This window comes from Hydra vulgaris, chromosome 02 (assembly GCF_038396675.1).
Source record: "Hydra vulgaris chromosome 02, alternate assembly HydraT2T_AEP".
NCBI lineage: Eukaryota > Metazoa > Cnidaria > Hydrozoa > Anthoathecata > Hydridae > Hydra > Hydra vulgaris.
The window spans coordinates 54,397,436-54,419,052 of NC_088921.1; the positions used below are offsets into that span (position 1 = coordinate 54,397,436).

The 21,617-nt window shown below is 24.4% G+C and overlaps 1 protein-coding gene across 1 annotated transcript in view; it reads left to right on the forward strand.

Moving 5' to 3' along the window:
- Positions 1–21,617, forward strand: part of LOC100203542 (DNA damage-binding protein 1) — a 52,185-nt gene that overhangs the window by 17,563 nt on the left and 13,005 nt on the right. Inside the window, exons 8-19 of the mRNA XM_065791394.1 lie at positions 284–367; positions 2,876–2,992; positions 3,077–3,179; positions 3,273–3,351; positions 3,550–3,658; positions 6,179–6,231; positions 6,736–6,861; positions 9,214–9,263; positions 14,691–14,801; positions 17,430–17,537; positions 17,620–17,780; positions 19,876–19,922. Of these exons, the coding sequence (XP_065647466.1) occupies positions 284–367; positions 2,876–2,992; positions 3,077–3,179; positions 3,273–3,351; positions 3,550–3,658; positions 6,179–6,231; positions 6,736–6,861; positions 9,214–9,263; positions 14,691–14,801; positions 17,430–17,537; positions 17,620–17,780; positions 19,876–19,922 (1,148 nt within the window). The remainder of the gene's footprint in view (positions 1–283; positions 368–2,875; positions 2,993–3,076; positions 3,180–3,272; positions 3,352–3,549; positions 3,659–6,178; positions 6,232–6,735; positions 6,862–9,213; positions 9,264–14,690; positions 14,802–17,429; positions 17,538–17,619; positions 17,781–19,875; positions 19,923–21,617) is intronic.

Consider the following 21,617-nt stretch of genomic DNA (forward strand, 5'->3'; position numbering starts at 1 on the left):
GACAGACTTTTTTTTTTTTAATTTTAGTTGTCCTTGGGGAAACTGAGTTATCCCTTGCCACTGGATGACTATAAGGGTACACCCCTGATATAATAAAAATATTTAATTAAAATATTTATTTAGTTATTCTAAACCTTCATCTTCTAATAAATTATGTTATGTAAAAACTTTAATTAGTCACAATTAGTTTTTGTAGCTGTTTTTTTTTGTGTTTTTTTTCCCGCATTCTAAACTTTTTTGTTTTGTTGAAGTGTTTGTCATTTTGATGAAACTTTATTTTTAGACATCAATTCCACATTGTTTAACTTATCTCGATAATGGTGTTGTTTTCATTGGTTCGTGTCTTGGAGACTCACAAATAGTCAAGGTAATAATGAAATGCAAAATTAATAATAATTGTTTATACATAACCTTTACAATTAAAATTTTTAAAAAAGGTAGTGTTATATTTGTCACTAACTTAAGAATAAAAAATAGCTGAATCCCAACTGTTTGACAGCAATTAAAATTTGTCAATTGCAGTGTTAGAATCCTGCAAAATATTTTTGCACATTTATTTGTTGTTTTGTTTAATTAACAATTTAAAATTTTAAATAAATAATTTTTACCGATAGTTAACACAATAAGTAAGTCAACATCAGTATTTTTATATTATTTTATTATATGTGTGTAATAGATATGAATGTAATAAAAACATATAATAAAAGTCCTTCCTTTAAACAAATTTAAAAGTAACAACAATGTTGATATACAACCATGCTTTAATAATGTTTTTAATAATAAAGTTCAATAAGATATGTATAAAAGTATTGTAGAATGCCTTGATAAAAAATATATAAAGGATGGTTCATAGAATAATTATAATAATAAACAATAAAATAAATAATAAAATAGTGTTTAGAGTATAGATATACTACATACATATATTTATGTGTGTATATATATGTGTGTGTGTGTATATATATATATGTATATATATATATATATATATATATATATATATATATATATATATATATATATATATATATATATATATATTAGACCATTTCAAAATTGTATATAAAAAAAATAATTTTTTTAACTTTATTTGGGCTACCCTTTGATTTGATGTGGTTTGTGGTCAGGAAAATTAGTTCAAAATTACAAACTTAAATAATGTGTTTTAGGGACAGCTCAATTAACTTTACTTTTTAACAGGTCCCTATTATTTTGAAAAAAAAAAAATATATATATATATATATGTGTATATACGCCTATAATAATAGGTGTACTACCTATATAGTCAGTTTGCTTTTGTTTGAGTTTAAACTTTTGATTAAGTTACAAGATGTTCTTACCTTTACAACACTGAAATGAAAGTTTATCATAATTGGCTTCCTTTTGAAAACTAGCAGATATCTGAACAATTAATTTGGTTTTCTTAAAATTCCTAAGTATAATAAAAAAATCTTTAATGTTTATGTGTAGGTCAACTGAAAGATTAACAATGTTAATTTTATAGAACTGACAAGTTAATAAAATCATTTAAGTTCCTTATCGGCTACCAGAAAATCTGATGTTTTGAAATAATTATAAATAAATGCAACATTTCAATCTTTAAAATTATTTTATTTACCAAAATTTAAACTTTTATTGTGATTTAGTGTGATTGATTTTTTTTATTGTATCTGTATTGTTTATAAACAAGTTTCTTGAGTAAAAACTTGAGTAAAGACTCAAAAAAAAAATGACATAGGAAACAAAATTATTGGATAAAAATTAATTTCTAAAGAATTAAAAAAGTTTTTTGAAAATAAGCAAAAACAACTTAATAACATCAATAAAAATGAATATTCTTTGCACCTTATATTGTCTGTATTTAACAGTAAAATTATTAACCTTTATGATATCAAATCAAAGTAAAAAAGTAAATATAAAAAAATCAATATAAAATATTTAATAGTATGTTTCAATTTTTTTTTTATTTGCTTGTTTATACTTCTTGTTTATATTGTTTTATATTTACTTGTTTTTTTTTGGTTTTTTTTATAAACTAAGAAATATAATTAAGAATAAATTAAAATTGAAAATATAATTTATGTACGATACAAATGAATTTGGGAGATAGTTTCAAAACATTGATGTTTGAGGAAAAAACTAGATGAATAAAATTTTTTTTGAGCATGAGGAAACAGTTGTAGTAAATGATGCAAATTTGTTGAATGACAAGTTGAGTTTGGTGAATGACAAGTTGAGTTTTAGTCGATAGAACAACAGATGTGATCTTGCTTATGCAGCGGCTCTTATAGTATTTTTATAAGGCAATGCAAATAACGCATACAAACAACTTAAGCCTCTGTTGCATACAAACTTGCAATAGAGGCTTAAGCTTAGTATCTAAAGAACATTCAATTACATTTACAATTTTTTTTTTTTTTTTCAGAAAACCTTGTCTAAAAAAAAACAGGCATCATTAAAAGAACCAGCCTAAATATGACAATAGTATTCTATACAAGGACAAATAAGAGATATCTTTAATCGACTAAAGTTTTTAAAGTTATTTGTTTTGTGTTACTTTTTTAGAAAAGTATTTTTCAGAAGTACCTCTGTGCTTCTCTCATTGCACTCTGATTAAGCAATAAAGATATAGTTTAACAAATTTGTAAGAGTATAAATTTGGTTTCAACCAACACTTTAAAAATTCTTTAAGCTGTGGTTTAAAAATAGTTTTTAAATGTTAGTTTTTTACAAATTAGGAACTTTTAATTTTTTTCAAGTATTGGTATATTTTTTTCTTTTTTTAAATTGTTGAAACCATTTTTATAAACAATAATTTCTTTTAAACCAAAATTTACAAAACCTATCAATAGTTTACATTGTAATTTACTTTTAGTTAAATACAGAGCCAGATAAAAAAGGCTCATTTATTACTATACTGCGTTCATTTACAAACCTTGGACCTATTCTTGATATGTGTGTTGTAGATCTTGAAAGACAGGGGCAAGATCAAGTAAATGTTTTTATTTTTATTTTCATATTAACAGTTTTTAGTGTTTTAAATATTTTTTATTTAAAACAGTTGTAATTTTTTTAGCTTGTGACTTGCTCAGGTGCATTTAAAGATGGCAGTCTCAGAATTATAAGAAATGGCATTGGGATTAATGAGCTAGCTTCAATTGACCTTCCTGGAATAATGGGTTTTTATTTATTTTAATTTTTTTTAACAAAACTTCTTGATAATTAACTGTTAGTTTAAAGTTTTCTTAAAATTAATACAATTTTATTATTAGGATTGTGGTGCCTAAAGGTAAACTCAATTAATTCAGATCTTCATGATACAATGGTTCTGTCATTTGTTGGGCAATCAAGGTAATTTTTTTGATTTTTATAACAAGTAGCTATTTTTTGTTTGGTTACTGAAGTATATTTATCCTTTTTAATTTTGGGTCAAGTTTGTAATTTATCTCTGTACTAATGAAATTTCATTTTTTAAAAACTTTTTTTTTATTTTTAATGGTAAAAAAAAAACTTTTTTCTAACAGTTAAAAATTGTTTGAATTCTAATAGAGTTCTTTCATTGAGTACGGAAGAAGTTGAAGAAATAGAAATAGAGGGATTTAGTAGTGACAAGCAAACCACATATTGTGCAAATGTAAACTTTAATCAGTTGATTCAGGTATCATAAACTTATATTAGTATTTTTATTTATATATTTTTTACATATTGTTCTAAATTTGTTATATATTTGTAAATTTATTATATATTTTTTATATACATGTTAAATATTTGAATATATTGATCCAGTAATATGTTGTAGATTTACTCTATCATTTCAGTTCTTTACTCTATCATTTCAGTTCTCTCTATATCATTTCATTTCTTTACTCTATCATTTCATTTCTTTACTCTATCATTTCAGTTCTTAATACTACAAGGCTTATTCTTTTAACAATTTTCTTTTTGATGGCTGATGTCTGTGCTGAAATTTTATTTTTTAAATCTCCTGAATTCAGCCAAACATAAAAGTTTTAGTTCCTTTTCAATGGTTTCAAGTCAAGTCTCTCTCTAGCTCATTCTCCTGCTTGTGCAGCTGCTATTTGCAATATTTTTTTTGTTTTTTTCAAAAAAATATCTTTAGAACTATTGACATTTTATCATTAGAAAAGAACAATGCTAAAAAGATTACTTGCATTATCCAGTATTCTTAAATTAGTAAATATCATATCCTATTTTAGAAATTAGGTTATAGAGATATTTAGAAAATCTGTAACAATGCTATTAATAAAAGCAAGTATCTCTAATACATGGATCTGATCTTATTACTTCTTCCAAGGATAAGACTGAACTGTTTGCAAACTCTCTCTGAACTATCTAATTTTGATAATTGATTTTTGATTTTTTGTTAAAGTTTCTGAGTTACTAAATTTCTGGGTTTATTTATATTTGGTTCTGTTTTTTTATATTTGGTCTTTTTATATTTGTTTCTCATCTATATTAATGATCTTTCTGTAGCTCCATAACTAGAAATTTATTTACTGATAAGACAACACAAAAAATTATTAATTTGATAAATGTATCTCCTAAACTGAATACATATTATAAATCTACTTACCTATATTATATATTATCTATATTATATTTTATCTATATTATATATTATCTATATTATATATTATCTATATTATAAATCTACTTACTACCTAATTTACTTATACTTCAATACCTAGTAAAACCACATAACAAACAATCATAGAGAATAGAACTAATTATTATTGTCACAGTATTCAAAATAGTTGTAATTTTCTCTTTTTTTTAAACCCACTTTTTTTAAATCATTTCTATAGATTTTCACTACACTGTATTATGGAAGTCGAATCTTTTTTGAAGATAAGAATAAGGTTTCCTTTTCTTTTATGTGATATTGATCACTTTTGTGATGTTATTATACATTTTAGTGTGCCTAAAGAAATTCACAGAAAGCAGTGCAAACACCTATAGTGGTCTCACTGGCTGATGACTTTTAAAGATTTTGGATCATTAGCACATCTGTTTCTATAGCATAAAACCTCTTAGCCAGCTGCAGCTCATTACTGTCTAATATAACTTTAAAAAGGTCTGCCAAAGGTTTTAGATTTGCTTTATCCATGAATTTCTTAGGTGGTAATTACTATGTCACGTTGAAAAATTTAAAAGGGGTTTCTCAAGTTCTGACACTATTTTAGTGAGAAATTTGATTTAGCGATGCACCAGTGTATTAAGCTGCTATTTTTGTGCATATTCCCCCTCTTCCTTCCAAATTACAATTGCCGTCAGGTGACACTCAGTTTTATCATTAAAAATGGAGTCAGTTAATTTAACTAACATCAAATTAATTAACAAATATAAATTTGAACAAAAAGCAAGACCTAAAAAAAATATATACTATATCAGCCAAAATTTTATCAATTTTTCTTAAGTTCAAATATCATCTGAATATTAAATGTCATCTATGTAATGATTTTCCTTTTTTTACTATTTTTATTTCCTCTCAAATAGTTCATATGTGTTGCTTAATGTCAATTAGTTTTTCAATCATTAAAATTCTTTTATCTCTGATTTTTAAATAAATTACTATCATTTTTATCTTATGATGTCTTCAAACTTTTAAAAAGTTTCTTTAAATAACAAGGTTTGGTAGAATGACCATATAAGGTTTGTGAAATTTCAAAACAGTTCTTATTAAAACAACATTTAAAAAATTTGTTTCTTGTGACAAAGTGATCTTTGTAATACGGTATGTTAACAGACATTTTTTTGAAACATATCTGTTAACATATTGATTTTTACTTTTTTTAAAAAAGTCTGCATTTGCTAGTTTTTTCTTTTTTAAAGAACTATTATCTGAAATAAAGAAATATAATATGAAAAAAAAAATGTTTTAAACTACTTTTTTTTTCCCTGATAAGTGTTGAGTTGTCCCTAATGTTACCCTAAAAAAGGTTTTTCAAGAAGTCTACCTACATGTTAGAAAAATTTTTTTAATGAATAAGGGTTTTTAAATAAGTTTTTTTTTCTTTTAAAAAAGAATTATTTTATACAAATAAAATTTTTTTTGACAGTTATTTGACAGTAGTTTTTGCTTCCAAATTTGTTTTATGTAAAAAAAAATTTCACTTTTGTGATTTAAAACTAAGAAATTTTTACTTTTATTTTTTAGGTTACAGAGGAATCAATATTGCTTATAAGCTGTTCAACTCGTAAACTTTTATTGTAAGTAGCACCTTTTTCAAATATGATATCTTGTTCTGAATATATAATGAGTAATAAGTAAACATATAATGCATACATCATTAAGCTTTAAAACACTGTATTTGATATTACCAAAACTCTAAAAACATAACTGTTAATGAAATTTACATAGAACCAGCAGGTAGTTTTAAAAATTTATAAACACTTGTACACTTTTTTAACCTAAGTTAATAAAACGCAAAAGCATTTTTACTTTTGTTGGTGACCTGATTATCAAAAAATTTTTATGTTAAATGTTGAAATGCAGTAGTCTTCTTTGTTTTGAATATATAGGGTTGAGGTAGAGATTCATCAACATTTAAAAAAAAGAGGTGATTAACCTGCATGCTGCATAACTGTAGTGCCCCTCTTGCCTTTTAACCTGCATAACTGTAGTGGCCCTCTTGCCTTTTAGATGTGAATGCCATTAAACAAGAGTCCAAAATAAATATCTTTTCAATAATTTTAGAAACATTTTATTTTTAGTAACTGGTTGCCACCTGACAATAAGCATATTAGTGTAGCCGTTAGCAACAGTTTTCAAATAGTTGTAAGTCTTGGCAAAGAATTAATTTATCTAGAAGTTGAAGATTCCAATATAAGACAAATAAGGTATTTTTTTTATCTATTTTATTGTTTCATCTATTAAGTACATTTTGACTTTTTTCAAAGGTTCTAATTTTCCATTATTCTGACTCTTCCCCAAACATTACCAAGAATCATAATAACAGTAAATTAATAGAATCATGATAACAGTAAATTAAAACTCTTGAAAAATTAACTTTAATAGTCTTTTCAGAAATTTTTGCTATCTGTAAAAGCAATCTGGTAAAAGTTTTTGTGTTAGAGATTATTGGGTATATCTAGAATTCCAGATATTTTGTTAAAATTTTATATTTTTTTCAATATAAAAGTTTTTCAGAAATACAACTTAAAAAATATTTTTTTGTAACTTAGTCATCAAATAATTAAAACAGTAAAGGAATCGTTCATATATTACACAAAGCTATATTTAGTTGATAAACACAATGAAAAAGATCAAAATTTTTATTTCTCAGAGTTTTTTATTAAACCAATACTCAGCGCTTCAAGTCAATGAAAATCACAGCACAAAAAGATATTTTAGTTAATATATTTTATTATTTATAGTGTTTAATATATATTCAATAACCCCAATATAACCTCTGTATAACTATATAACAAAAAAAATTTTAATTATATAATTAATAAATGCATCAAGAATTATACTCATAAAAAAAATTCACTTACCAAAAAATATCAAAAGTTACAACACAAATAAAATTTTGATTTCTGTCAAAAATATATATCTTCTAATTTAAATCCTTAAAAGGATCCCAAACCTCTGAGACATGTTGTGTTCATATTAAAAAGAATGATTAAAAAAATGTTTGGGATGAGAACAAAATAATAAATGCATACCAAGAAAAACTAACTTTTAATTTAATCAAAGCTTGTTGTAAGCCAAAAAGTCAGCACAATATATGCTGCAATCTATAGACTTGATAATTTGTTCAAGCGCGTTTTATTCCTAAGCTTTTTAGTACATGACGTCATGTACTAAAACTCTTAGGAATAAAATGGAGTAGTTATTTTAAACAATCTCAATTCGATCTATAAATGATGTATGATATGACCTATGACTTGTACAAACTTCACAGTTTATATGTATAAGGCCTTTTTTTAAATAAATTTGTTTAGATGCATTTCTCATATTTTTGATGATTGTGTGTAATAATAAAGAAAGACTGATAAAACTTTATTGATGTAAAAATTTACTCTGAAATAGTTTTATAAAATTTAAAAAATCTTTTAAAAATATTTAAAATTAAAAAAAAAAACTTTTAATTTGATATTTTTGCTATTTACCTACTTTATAGTAATATGCTTTCAACACTAGAACCATTGAAAGTTTTACAGTATTTTCTTATTTTTTTTTATTTTCAAACATTGTTGTTTAATACATTTTTAAATATTCTTGTAAACATATTTATATATAAATTTTTTTTGTGAATTAAAATATGAAAAATCTCTATTGTGTAGAGATTTGTTTTGTTTTTTACCTTTTAAAAGTCTAGCTATATTTTTACTATAAATCTTGTTCGTTTGTTTTTAAAAATTATATTATATAGAATTTAGTATTAATATATTATAAGCTTTCCATAAAGTCTGGCATTCTGGTTTTCTTGGTTTTCTGGTCAGCAAGCTTGTTTCGTATTGTGTGTATGTAGAAAAGTTTATTTTAATTTTTGGTTCATTCCTTTCTAATTGCAATAAAATATGTAAATGAAGTTGGACCTATTCTATCTATATGTAATGTAATAGACCTATTCTATCACATATGTAAATGAAGTTGGACCTATCTGCAAAGCTTGATTATTTTGAATAGCTTTTTAATTTTTTTGTCCCAATGTTGTATAGCTCTTTCATTTTTCTACAAATACTACTTATGGTTTCTGCTCAAAGAAACTCATCTTTTATTCCACCTACCAAAACACAATCTTGTCATTCTGTTACTGTAACTTTAGGTTTAACTCTTCCTTTGGGTTTAAAACTTTAATTTGTTTAGGTTTTTTTTTCCTTTTTCTTTGAAATTCCCAATTAGTAGTAGTATTCTTAAAATTTTTTTTTAACTGAGTGATGGATTTAAAATATAATACACTGAATAATATATAGAATAATGATATAGCAGTATATAGAATAATAATATAGTAGAAGACATTTTAAGCATGCAATCGAAAAGTCGATTAATATAAATATTTTTTCTTTTTTTTTTAATTTGACATTAAAAAATTCACTACCTTTTTATTTTAGCTTGTCAACTTTAGTCTTAGTTTAAATTATTTTTTATGTATTTCTGTTCTGTTATTGTTGTTATTAGTTATATTATTTTACACAATCTTTTCAAAATAAAATTTTTTTATTTGTAAAACATATTTTTTTTAGTCATTCAGTGTTAGAATATGAAGTAGCTTGCTTGGATATATCTCCTAAAGGTTATATATTTGTTGAGTTTTTAAATTGTTTCGATTAAAGATTTATTAAATTTATTAGGGGCAGTCATCACAATAAGGTAGACCAAGTATAGACTGCCACACCTTGAAAATTTTTTTAAAGTTTTGAAAATATTAACTATTTTTAACACATTACTACATGACATTATTATATACAATAATATAACGTCTTTGGCATTAAACGCTGCCAAGAAACATCACTGTTTAGTAACGTAGAACTAAAACCTAAAACTAGGTTTTAGTTCTACGTAAAACTAAAACCTAGTTTCAATCCCTGTTATGAGATTAAATGTAACTTTACTCAATATCATATAAAAAGTAAATGTAACTTTACTCAATATCCATATTTACATTGTTTAAAGTTAAATTACGTCAGTTGCGCATTTTAAAGTACTGCACTGTAATTAAATTTAGTTTGAACCCACATTAAAAATCATTTAAAGTCTTTATTAAAATTTTTAAATTAAACAATATTCTTATTTAAAAAAATTATCAATGAAATTTAAATACGTTTCTTGAAAAAAATTCCTTATTTTAAAAAACTTATACTTTTTTTTTTTTTTTAAACTGAAGGGTAATCATTGAAGTGTGAATTTCTTAACGGTAAAAAAAAAAACAAGTTATTAAGATTTTTTTTTACTACTGCTCATAGACTAGCTTTTCTAATTGATTTTCATTCTAAGATCAATCTAAAAACTTAATAATAATGAAAAAACTTTTGTTAAAAAAAATTTCAAAACTAAAAAAGTCATCTTTTCATATTTGTTACATAAAGTTTACTAAGAAAAATTCTCTAATTTAGTTTTGCCTACAGTCTTGATTATGGTTTATCCGACAATTTATATACAGTTAATAGCATTAAGCACTTTTTTATATTAGGACTTTTATAACAGAATAAAAAAGATTTATTGATTTGAAACTAAACAATAATAAATAAATAAAAGTTAAATAAATTGATTTAAAAAAACCAAACTATAAATAAACAAATTAGTTCAATCTAAAATGAACATAAAAAAGTAGCTAAAATTAAATTTGAAAAAAAGAATTTTCTTGAACACATTTGGAAATTTTAAAAGTTAAAAAAAATTGAAAAAATTTTTGGCATAAAATTCACATAGCGTAACACTTCTTAACAAGGCCTGAAGTTTTCGATTTCAGAATGCCTTGTTGTTGCATTCTAAAATTTGCAGCTACATGAGGATCATAAATATACAGTTGAAAATATGTTAGAGGTTTTGATCTAGCCTAAGATTACCAAATCAATACTTGACCATATGTTTTAAAATATGGTCCATGATTGATTAATTAAACTACATTAGCTGTAAATGAAGCAAAAAAAAGATATAGTGATATCAAATATATTTTTAAAATTTATATCGGCATTATGATTTTTGTAACTCTTATAAGTAAACCTTGTAAAACTTGTGGAAATAGTAGAAGTAGGGGCAAAATTACCTTACTATTATTATTTACTATTGCCTTATTATTATGGCAAGATAAAAACTGTGTTTTATTAGAAAATTTCCCAGGATATCTTATATTTCATAGGTAATTAATTTTGTTTTGCCTGAGTCTATTTCTTTCATTTCAGCAATAATTATTTTCAATAAGCCTAAAACCACTTCTGTAGACTTCATAGACTTATAACTTTATTGAGCCTATCATTAACTTTTTTTAATTTGACTATTTTAACCATGAATAAATTTTTATTTAATAATTTTGCAGTAGTAACAAAAAGATTTTTAATCCTTTTTTTTTCTATTACTCTAAAGTGCACAAAAGAATAAAATAAATTACTAATAAAATCACCATTGTTTGTATTAAAGTTATCAAATCCACATAAAAACTATGTAGTAGTTTATATGTGGATTTGATAACTTTACTACAAACCATTTTTTAAACCATTTTTTTATCCTTTTTATTTTTACTTTTTTTTCTATTACTCTAAAGTGCACAAAAGAATAAAATAAATTACTAATAACATCACCATTGTTTGTATTAAAGTTATCAAATCCACATAGTAGTTGAAAAACATGTTTTTAGAAACATCTGTAATGAAATAAAAATAAATAGAAAAAGTTGCTGTATATCAAAAATTCAAAGTCAATCTTATAATATAAATCAAATAAAAATTATATTGAAAAACACTAAGTAGAAACAGTTGCGCTTATAAACTATATTTATTTAAAAAATAATAAAAAAGCAATTTTTGTTTTTAAAAATTCAGTTCTAATGATTTCAGTTAAGTAAATAATTTGTATGAACAATGATATCTTGTCATTTTTCATAAAGAATAATATTTAATTCAAAAGACTTTTGAAACATTTAGTATCTTTAAGTTGTAAAATTTCAATGTTGATTTTTTAAATCATTTTATAATTTTAAATCATTTTATTTTTCTAATAAAATTAATAGCATTACAGTGTCAGTAGTCAATTATGTCAATAACATAATCAGCAGCATAAAATAAATAAGACATGATAATAAGCAAAAAAATGTTCTAGTAATATCCTGTGTATGGTGATGGTGTGTATGGTGTTCAGCACCATCATACTAATAAAGTTATGTAATTTATACAAAAGCAATTTGTAAGATTGAAGATTCATGTTTTTTTAATTGTTTAAAAAATAAAGATAAAAAATCTTGAAATTATAGTTAATAACTATGTTGAAAAATTGTTAAAAGTGTTTTGCGTAATAATGTAAATAATATAACAGTTCATAATATTTAAGTACATAAAGTCAAAAATAAATGCATATAAAACAGAACATTTATTCAAAGTAAAAAATTACAAATAAAAAATCAATATTGAAGTTGTAAATTTTTTCATTAATTAAAGATATTCACTGCTTTATTGTTTTTAATTTTTCATGATTTATTATATATGGTTCATAAGCTCATAAATATAATTTTTTTTTTGTAAAAAACCAAATTGTTTTGTTCTGTTGATTTTGTAAATTTTTTCATTAATTAAAGATATTCACTGCTTTATTGTTTTGTTTTTTTCTTTGGTGCCTCCCAGCACTGAAATGACAAGTTCTACATTTAAAAGAGGGCTCATCCACACAGTCATGTACTACTATTTGTTGAAGGACATAATTGGTACAGGTCCTGGGTGCAGGGAGTAATCTTCAACAAAATTATTCCACGTTCCACATTCAACTAAAGAAATAAAAAGTAAATATAATAAAAAGAAGACATGTTTGTGTATTTTAATAAAAATATAAAACATATTTTAATTAAAATATAAAAGATAACTCTACCACTGCTATTTGTACTTGATGGTAAATTTAACAAAACTATAACAAAAAAACTGAAATTATTTTTAAAAATTTTAATTTTTCATGATTTATTATATATGATTCATAAGCTCATAAATATAATTTTTTTGTTTGTAAAAAACCAAATTATTTTGTTCTGTTGACAAAAGTTTGTCAACAGAACAATATTACAATGTTTTAAACAAAAAAAATTGCAATTTTTTAAACTGTAAAACTTAAAATAACAATGCCACTACTCCTTGTAAAATTCATACTTAAGAATGAATCTTAAGAAGTCTATTACTGAAAAAATCCAAAACTCTATTAAGTTAGATTACAAGTGATAATAATCATAACAAATAATAACAAAAATACTTATCTTCTGAAATGTTCCATGAAATGCTAATTAATAAAAATACTTTTATTAAATAAAAACTTTAATAATGAATATCATAAAATTAACCTAGTTTCTTTTGATTTTGGAAGATGCTGCAGGATGAACTTTGGATTACTCTCAGGCTTGTGTTATTAAATTACGCAACATGAGAAAAATGTGATGACAATAGTTGGCTGAACTAACTATGCAGTATTTATCCTCTATGACGCATCCCTATGACACATTTTAAATTAAGAAAAAAAATGGAGTTGTTTATCATACTAAGTTTTAGGCAACAGTTTATCCTCAAACTTCTTTACTACCTCAAACTTCAGCTTTTATCTATCAATTTGTGCAGGTAAACAATAGTCTACAAGCAGATTTGAAACACATCAGTGAATTGTTTGTATATTTTTACTATAAGTGGTACTTTCAACCACATGAAGCCATTTTAGCTTCTGCTTCTAATATTGATGTTATTGGTCATATAAAAGAATTAGAATATTTGCTTTATGCCAGAGGCATTTGACTTTGTGTTAGTATATCTTTACAATCACAGGTGTCATCTTGTTTTCACATTGTACTTTGGCTCTGTTAGATAAAAAGATTTTTCAAGATGCCATATTCTAATTTTTTTAATCATAGAAACAAAGATCAGAAAGATTCTATTGATGTAATTAATAAAATAAAGATATGTTTTTTATCTTTTAGAGTAGAAATTTCTTTTAGGGTTTTTATCTAAATTTCTTTTAGAGTAAAAGATTGGTAAAAACTGTTATTTTATTTTAAAATGTTTAGTATTTTTTGAGCTGATGGTATTTGTAAAGTTATTTTTATTTAGTTCAAAGATTTCTTATTTAGTTCACTAATTGTCGTTAGTCATTATTTATTATGCAGAAAAATTAGCAAAAAAAGTGGGGGGATGAACTTCCGATCAACTCTTCCATCCTATTGCAGTGGCTAATTTGTTTATATGAAAACCTTAAACTTTCAGAATGTTTTTAAATTAGGTTCAAAAATTTTTCTAACTTTTCATCTCATTTACTACGATTATACAGATACACAATTATACGATTATACAGATACACAATTATACGATTATACAGATACACAATTATACGATTATACAGATACACAATTATACGATTATACAGATACACAATTATACGATTATACAGATACACAATTATACGATTATACAGATACACAATTATACGATTATACAGATACACAATTATACGATTATACAGATACACAATTATACGATTATACAGATACACAATTATACGATTATACAGATACACAATTAGCAGAGTTTCTTAATTTCTAACATAATAGAATTTTTCGTTTTTTTTTTTCCTCTTGTAAATATTTTGGTCAAAAATAAGTCAAAATCCTCTTTATCACACCCTTTTATAATAAAAAAAATAGATAACAAATATATTTTCATTTAGATTGCAATTTAATATAGCTTTATTATTTTTAATTTATTATAATTTGTATTAACACATATCTACATTAAGGTTTGTATTAATGTATAAATAAGATTTTTCTTGTTATAGGTTATAATTATTATATTTATTATTGTAAGTTATATTTATTATTATAGGTTATAATTTTTTGTATCTTAAAAACATTTGTGCATACAATAGTTTTCAAAAGTTTTGTTTTGATCATTTATAAAAAATATTTTGTACTTGATAAATGTATAAAATTTAACTTAACGATTTTTATTTTTATTCTTTGAAAAAAAGCATAATTTTTTTATTATAGCAAATGAAACCACATCTGACAGGCTATGTGTTGGTCTGTGGACAGATATCTCTGTACGAATACTTGCGTTGCCTAACCTAGAAGAACTATATGTAGAAAAACTTAGTGGAGGTAAGTCTGCAAAACTTTAGTAATTTAATATTGATTTTTTTTTTTTTTCATTTTAAAAATCAAAGTTTTTGCAAGGCTTATAAAAAACTTTTTTTTTAAACTTTTTTATAAGCCTTGCAAAAAGCCTTTTTTTTTTTTTTAAATACTTATTAATAACTTTTTTTTTAATACATCTATGAGACTAAGTTATTCTATAATTTTTATAGAATACATTTCTTCTCTACTGGAATATATACATATATGTATATATGTGTATATATGTGTGTGTGTGTGTATATATATATATATATATATCAACCCTCGAAATTAGAGAAAATTTGGTCGGCAATAATTTGCTGACCTCAATCTTTTTGAGGTCGGCAAAAAAAAAAAATTGATACTGTGGTCTTACCGTAAGACATAGAATCGAGGTCCGCAATTTTTTGCATTTTTTATAATTTAAGATTTTGTATTTTTCGGTGAGACAAGATTTTTTTTACAAGATTTGGATGTTGGCTTATATATTTTACATCACCTGAGAATTTTCCAATAAACTATATAAACTAAATTATACACACACATATATACATACGATCATGTAGTGCAGTTTGCATATGACAAACTGTATTTGGCTACTGCCTTATAGAAGGTTCATTGGCAAACTAGCTTTGCACCACTTTTTCTTTTAATAAGATGGATAATAAATGCTGGATTTTTTTGACTTTGATTATGGGTTTTAAGAATTAGTTTAATATTTCTGAGGCTGGTTGGTAGTTGTGTTTCTTGAACCTTTTGGCGGCTCTCAGAGAGGCTAATTCTATTAACAGTTGAAAAATATAAAAGTTGTAATGGTGTCATGTTTCGCCTGGAAGGTATTTCCGTAAGTGTTTTTGGTGTGTATTATTTAGGCCACATAAAGAGCTCTTTCTTACAAATTTGACAACTTCATAGCTTATTTCTTAGGGTATCATGTGCTGTTTATATTTGATTTATATTTGGTAATGGTTATGCAAATCTTTCTGTTCTCTCATGAGGATTTAGCTCTAAAACTCAGTTTTTGAGATGTATAAATATAATTAACACAATGCTGTTTCAATATATCTTTTTAGTATGTATGTGTTCTTAGAAGTCACTTTTTATTCCTAAAATTTTGCTTCTTTCAAAGTTCCTCTAACTATTGTCCCATTAGTTTCCTTACTATTATTAACAAGGTTTTTAATTAATAAAATTCTAATATCTCATTTTGAGTCCAACAGCTTACTCTTTGGCAATCAATATGAATTTCAAACCTTATGTTCTACTGCTTACTTGTGAACCGTAATAATAGAACGGCTCTGATTGATGCAATTAGGCAAGGAATATTGCTCTTAATGTGTGTAAGATTTTTGATAAATTCTGTCATGCCATTTTTGATATTATATCCTTGATAGTTTTGTATTAATGCAACGCTCTTACTGATTCCTCTATTTTATGTATGCTATGATTTTTTTTTCACATTTTACTTTTTTTGACTACTTTAATGTTGTAATAACAAATTATTCACAAATTAAAAATGAAATGTAACTTTAATAGTTTTTTAGGGCTTGGTTTTAAATTTCAAAACTCTAAATTTTTTAAAGGTAAATGCAAATATAAAAAACCAAATACTTAAAATAATATTACATTGCGAACAAAGGCTTTTTTTATTCATAGTTTTTCTTAAATAAATTAATTTATATTGTAAAAATTGTGTCCTTATTATGATGGCATTGTTTTACCCAAACAATAGTTTAAGCAGTAGCAACTATTAAATAATAGTTTTTTCTTTAGCCTTCTGTGTGTGCCATTAGATATCTTCTCTAGACCCTTTTCAATAGCGTTGATTGTATTTAGGCAACATTAGGGTGCTACCCAAATTCAGAAATTGAGGAAATTAACATGCTTTTTATTATATATACAGTGAATATTTTTTTGTTTATTTTTTGCAAAAAAAATGCCTACATACAGCAATGTTTCCGCCAAATTTCGTTATGGCAGCTGCATGCTCGGGGGATGTCGATGCCCAAATTATTTTCCTAGAATACCCCCTGCTAATGGCAAAAGTGTTGATTGAATCAATAATTCTTTTGTTAAATAAAATTATCAAATTTCCTATTTAATAATTTGTTAAATAGTCAAAATGCATAACATGTTGGTTTTGTTTACAGATCTGGAGTGAAATATTTTATATAAGTTTTTAAAACTATTTATCATAACTTTTTCCAACTAAGAATTGTCAATTAATAATCGTAATTAGATGTAAATTACTTTGACTGTGACTTCAGACAAAATATATTTACCATCAACAAGAATATTGTATTTTATTTATTGTTGTATTTAATTTCACAACCTTAAAAATAAGTTATTTAAAAATAAAACAATGAAATAGAATAAAATCTTTTGTAGAAAAATTTGTTTGCTTTTAAATTTCTTGTACACTTTAGCTACCTATATTTGTTATATATGTATTTTTTTTGTGTGTGTGGAAAAAACTGGAAACTTCACAGCGCAAAGATTTAAAATTGCCTAAAAAGTGCAACAAAAATTAAGTAAAAAAATAAATGTTTTCGTTCTGTTTTTTGTTTTGTTTTGTTTGTTTTCTGTTTAATATCTGTTTAATCTTTTAATTAGAAATGATTCCTCGATCCATCCTTATGATTACATTTGAAGATAAAGAATACTTACTATGTGCACTTGGAGACGGATCATTGTTTTATTTTCTGTTAAACCGTTTGAATGGTATAATTTTTATACAAAAAGTTTTTTAATATCAATATTTCCACAAAAATATTTGATTTTTTTGTTCAATTTACTGTCTTAGGTGTTCTTTCTGACCAAAAGAAGGTGTCTCTTGGCACAAAACCAACTGTTATTCAATCATTTAAATCTGGATCCTCCACACATGTATTTGCTTGTTCTGACCGACCAACTGTAATTTACTCTAGTAATAACAAGCTTGTATTTTCCAATGTAAATTTAAAGGTATTTTTATTTATAATCCTCAACAAATTTTTTAATGCATTGTTATATGATTATTAGTGACTTATCTGGTGTTTTAACATCTTTAGTATTTTAACAAATTTTTTCAATACTAGGTTGTTATGGTACATAATTGTTTTGTATTTTAATTATCTATTTATGTCTATATTTTTATTTTACCAATTTGATATGATTTAATCCATTTAAATTTAGTAATTACTTTTTTAAATTTAAATTTGGTTATATATAATAGCTATAAAAGAAATAAATAATTTCAATAAACAGATACTTCTTAAGACATTACAAATTTTGTTACTTTTTATTATTATTTTTATTTTATTCTTTGTCTTGATTAAAGTTGACTTTTTTCAAAATTAAATTGTGAAAATTTTAATTGGCCACTGCACTCTTAAAATTGCTTAATTAAGTTTGTATAGTTATTTATTTTTCACAGTTGCACACAGTTGCGTACTGGCCCCATAGGCTTTGTAAGAATCTTGTATGAGCCTTTTTTTATGTCCTTTTAGGAAGAAAAAAAGTTATTCTACTATAATTTTTTTAATAATCTGATTTAATGTGTTAAACTTTGACCCCTAGAATATTAGCATTTTGCATAATAACATGCAAATGTTATTTAACGTTAATCTTAAAATAATTTCAAAAAATATTTATTATTACATCACATGCTATTAACAATGGTAATAATATCAAGAGAATTAAGCAACAGCCAGATGGGAATTTGTGATGTTGAAATTATTTAATTAAAAGAAACCATGCTGATTTTTAAGTATTAAAAAATTATTGCTCATGAAATTGAATAATTTGTTTAATTAAAACATTTTAACATTAAAACTATTAATTTTTTAGTTCAATTATTGTTTATTTGCTGACCACCATATTATTTAACTGCTACGTAAACATGGAATTAAAACAAGTTGAAATCTCAAGTTTGTTATCTGACCTTTTTGTGGTCAAAATATTTTCAAAATTTACTTTTAAGTAGTTTTATTATTGAATCTATATTTAAACAAAGAAAAAAAAGTTTTTTATTATTTATGAATTACTAAAAAAAAATTGTTACTTAAAGATAAGGTTCTCCTAATAAAAGTATTTGCCATTAGACTAATTAAAGCTTGGTTTTTAATCGAATCTCCATATCACGTAAAAATGTACCCTTTTAAAAAGTTGATTTTAAAGCATGAAAATTATTTTAGACGACAAAAGAAAAAGGAATCTGATTATGGCTTGTAAATATTATGTTTAAAGACACATACCATTTAATTTATCTTTTAGCTTTCTTGTCTTATACAAAATAGTAACAGGCGCATTTTTTGGAACTAAAGTTAAACACTTAATGAATTTCTAACTTGTAAAGTTATTCAAGTTGATTGTAAACATGCAAGAGACAGATTTTAAAAAACATTCAACAAAAAACTATAAAAGTAATTTTTTGAATATTAAACTGCCATACAAAGATAGACACATAGCACTAGGACTTACCACTCTGACTGAGAGAAGGATCAGAAGTGATATGATGTTATTAACTGGTATCAACCCACCAAATTTGCTTCCATCCTTTCTTTGCAATGGACCTGGTAGTGGTATTTGTGGTCATGCTATGAAAACAAAATTTCAACTGGTAAAGCATTGAGAACAGAGGCAAAATTTCTTCACCAATTGTTTAGTTAAACACTGGAACTCTTTGCTAGAGCAGAACATTGATGCTCCAGGATTGAGAAATTTTAGAGAGCAATATCATCGTCACATTATGAGGTAAAACATCACAGCCTTAGTGTTATTCAAAATGTGACAACATGAACATTATGGTTTCCATTCTTTTGAACACTTAGTTTTTTCTAATGTACCATGTTCATAAACAACTTTAGGTTCTGCGCAGAAATGCTGATACCATTTCTTCACAAGTCTTTTTTGTAAAATAACTTGTTGAAAAATTATCTAATAATCTAATAATAATCTATAACTGGTATATATTCATTTTTAGGAAATTAGAGTTCCTGTTCTTAAATAAACTCTGTACACATCCCTAGTTGTTTAGCAATAATAAATAGTTTTTACTTATTTGTATGTTTCGTTTTAGGAAGTGTGTTATATGAGTCCACTGAACACTCAAGCTTATCCCAATAGGTAAGTTATTGTGCGTGTGTCTATATATATATATATACATACACATGCATATATATATATATATATATATATATATATATATATATATATATATATATATATAAATTAGTAAAAAACACTTATCTAAAGCTTATCCCAATAGGTATGTTATTGTGCGTGTGTCTATATATATACATACACAGGCATATGCATATATATATATATATATATATATATATATATATATATATATATAAATTAGTAAAAAACACTTATCTAACTTTTTTCTTCAACTTTAAGTTTCACCATTGCTGGATCATCAGGAAGAGTTTTTTACTAATTTATTATTGCTCTGTTCTTTAAGAACATTGAGCACTATTTGTAAAATACACTAAAATAATTTACATATGTATATATATATATATATATATATATATATATATATATATATATATATATATATATATATATATATTAAATTATTTTTAAGATAGGTATAACAAAGTTTGTTTGCATCAACTGGCTTATAAGTAAGGATGCTGTGTGCATACATACATCAGAGTTAATGGTTTATTTTTGACATTTTTAAATTTTGAAAAAAGTGTATTATTAAAACACATCAAGCAAGGTTAAATGTACATTTGCGAAGTAGGGTTACCACATCAATGCATTTAGCAATTTAAAATAGCCATAGGCACCAGAACTATAATTAATTGAGGATTATAAATTAGGTCAACAGTGTCTATAATTGTAAGATAATTAAATTTTTTTTCAGTTTTTTTTATGTTTTTCTAAAAAGTTTGAGCTTGCACGTTCAAAGCGTATTTACCGAAATCTTATTCCACTATCTCTTAAGTATATTAAAGCCTAAAGAGGGATTTTTTTATCATCGATTTTATCATTTAAGGAGGCTCATTTGGTTCAATGAAATAAGAACTATACAATTTTTATGTAACATTTATGGTTAAGTTTCCAAAGGATTATCTTTTTAAGCTCTTTAGTTTGTCACAATTTCAGTAACAGTCACGATTTATTGTCAACTAATTTCTTACATGCACTTTACTGCAACACTTGGATACAAGTGATAGATAGTTAACCAGGAGCATAAAAAGAATGCTGTAAACGTTTTGGACAGAATATGTTTAAGTTGAGGAATTGAAAAAAAATCTGCAGATTAATCAATTGCTGATGCTGATGACATTTTGTGGCAACAACTTTCTTCATGTCCTCTAATTTCATTAATATTTGTTATAGAGCACACTGGTCTATTAAAAACTTGTAATTTTCATGTATTATGATATACCCATTCTATTTGGCATTTGTAATGTCAAAAGGTATATTTATTCTGGTGGTGAATTTTGCCTCAGAATAGTTTTGTATTTTTTTTTTTTTTTACAGTCTCAAACTGTTGTAAAAAAAAATTGTATTTTCTTTTACTTTCAATTTTTATACTTATACGAGGTTTAATTTAATGAAGAAAATTCTCTGTCAGCTATCAAATTGAAATTAAAATCAATTAAATACTTTTTCCTAGTATATTTCATTAGAATAATCAAAGATTTGCTAAATAGTGTTTAAAAATAAAAAACCCTCACCCAACGTTATTAGTGTACAGTTAATTTGATTTAGCCAAGAAAGTGGGGCAAAGGTTTGAAACATCATTTTATATTAAAATTTTGTATTTAAGTCATTAAAAGAATGAAGCATATTTATAGC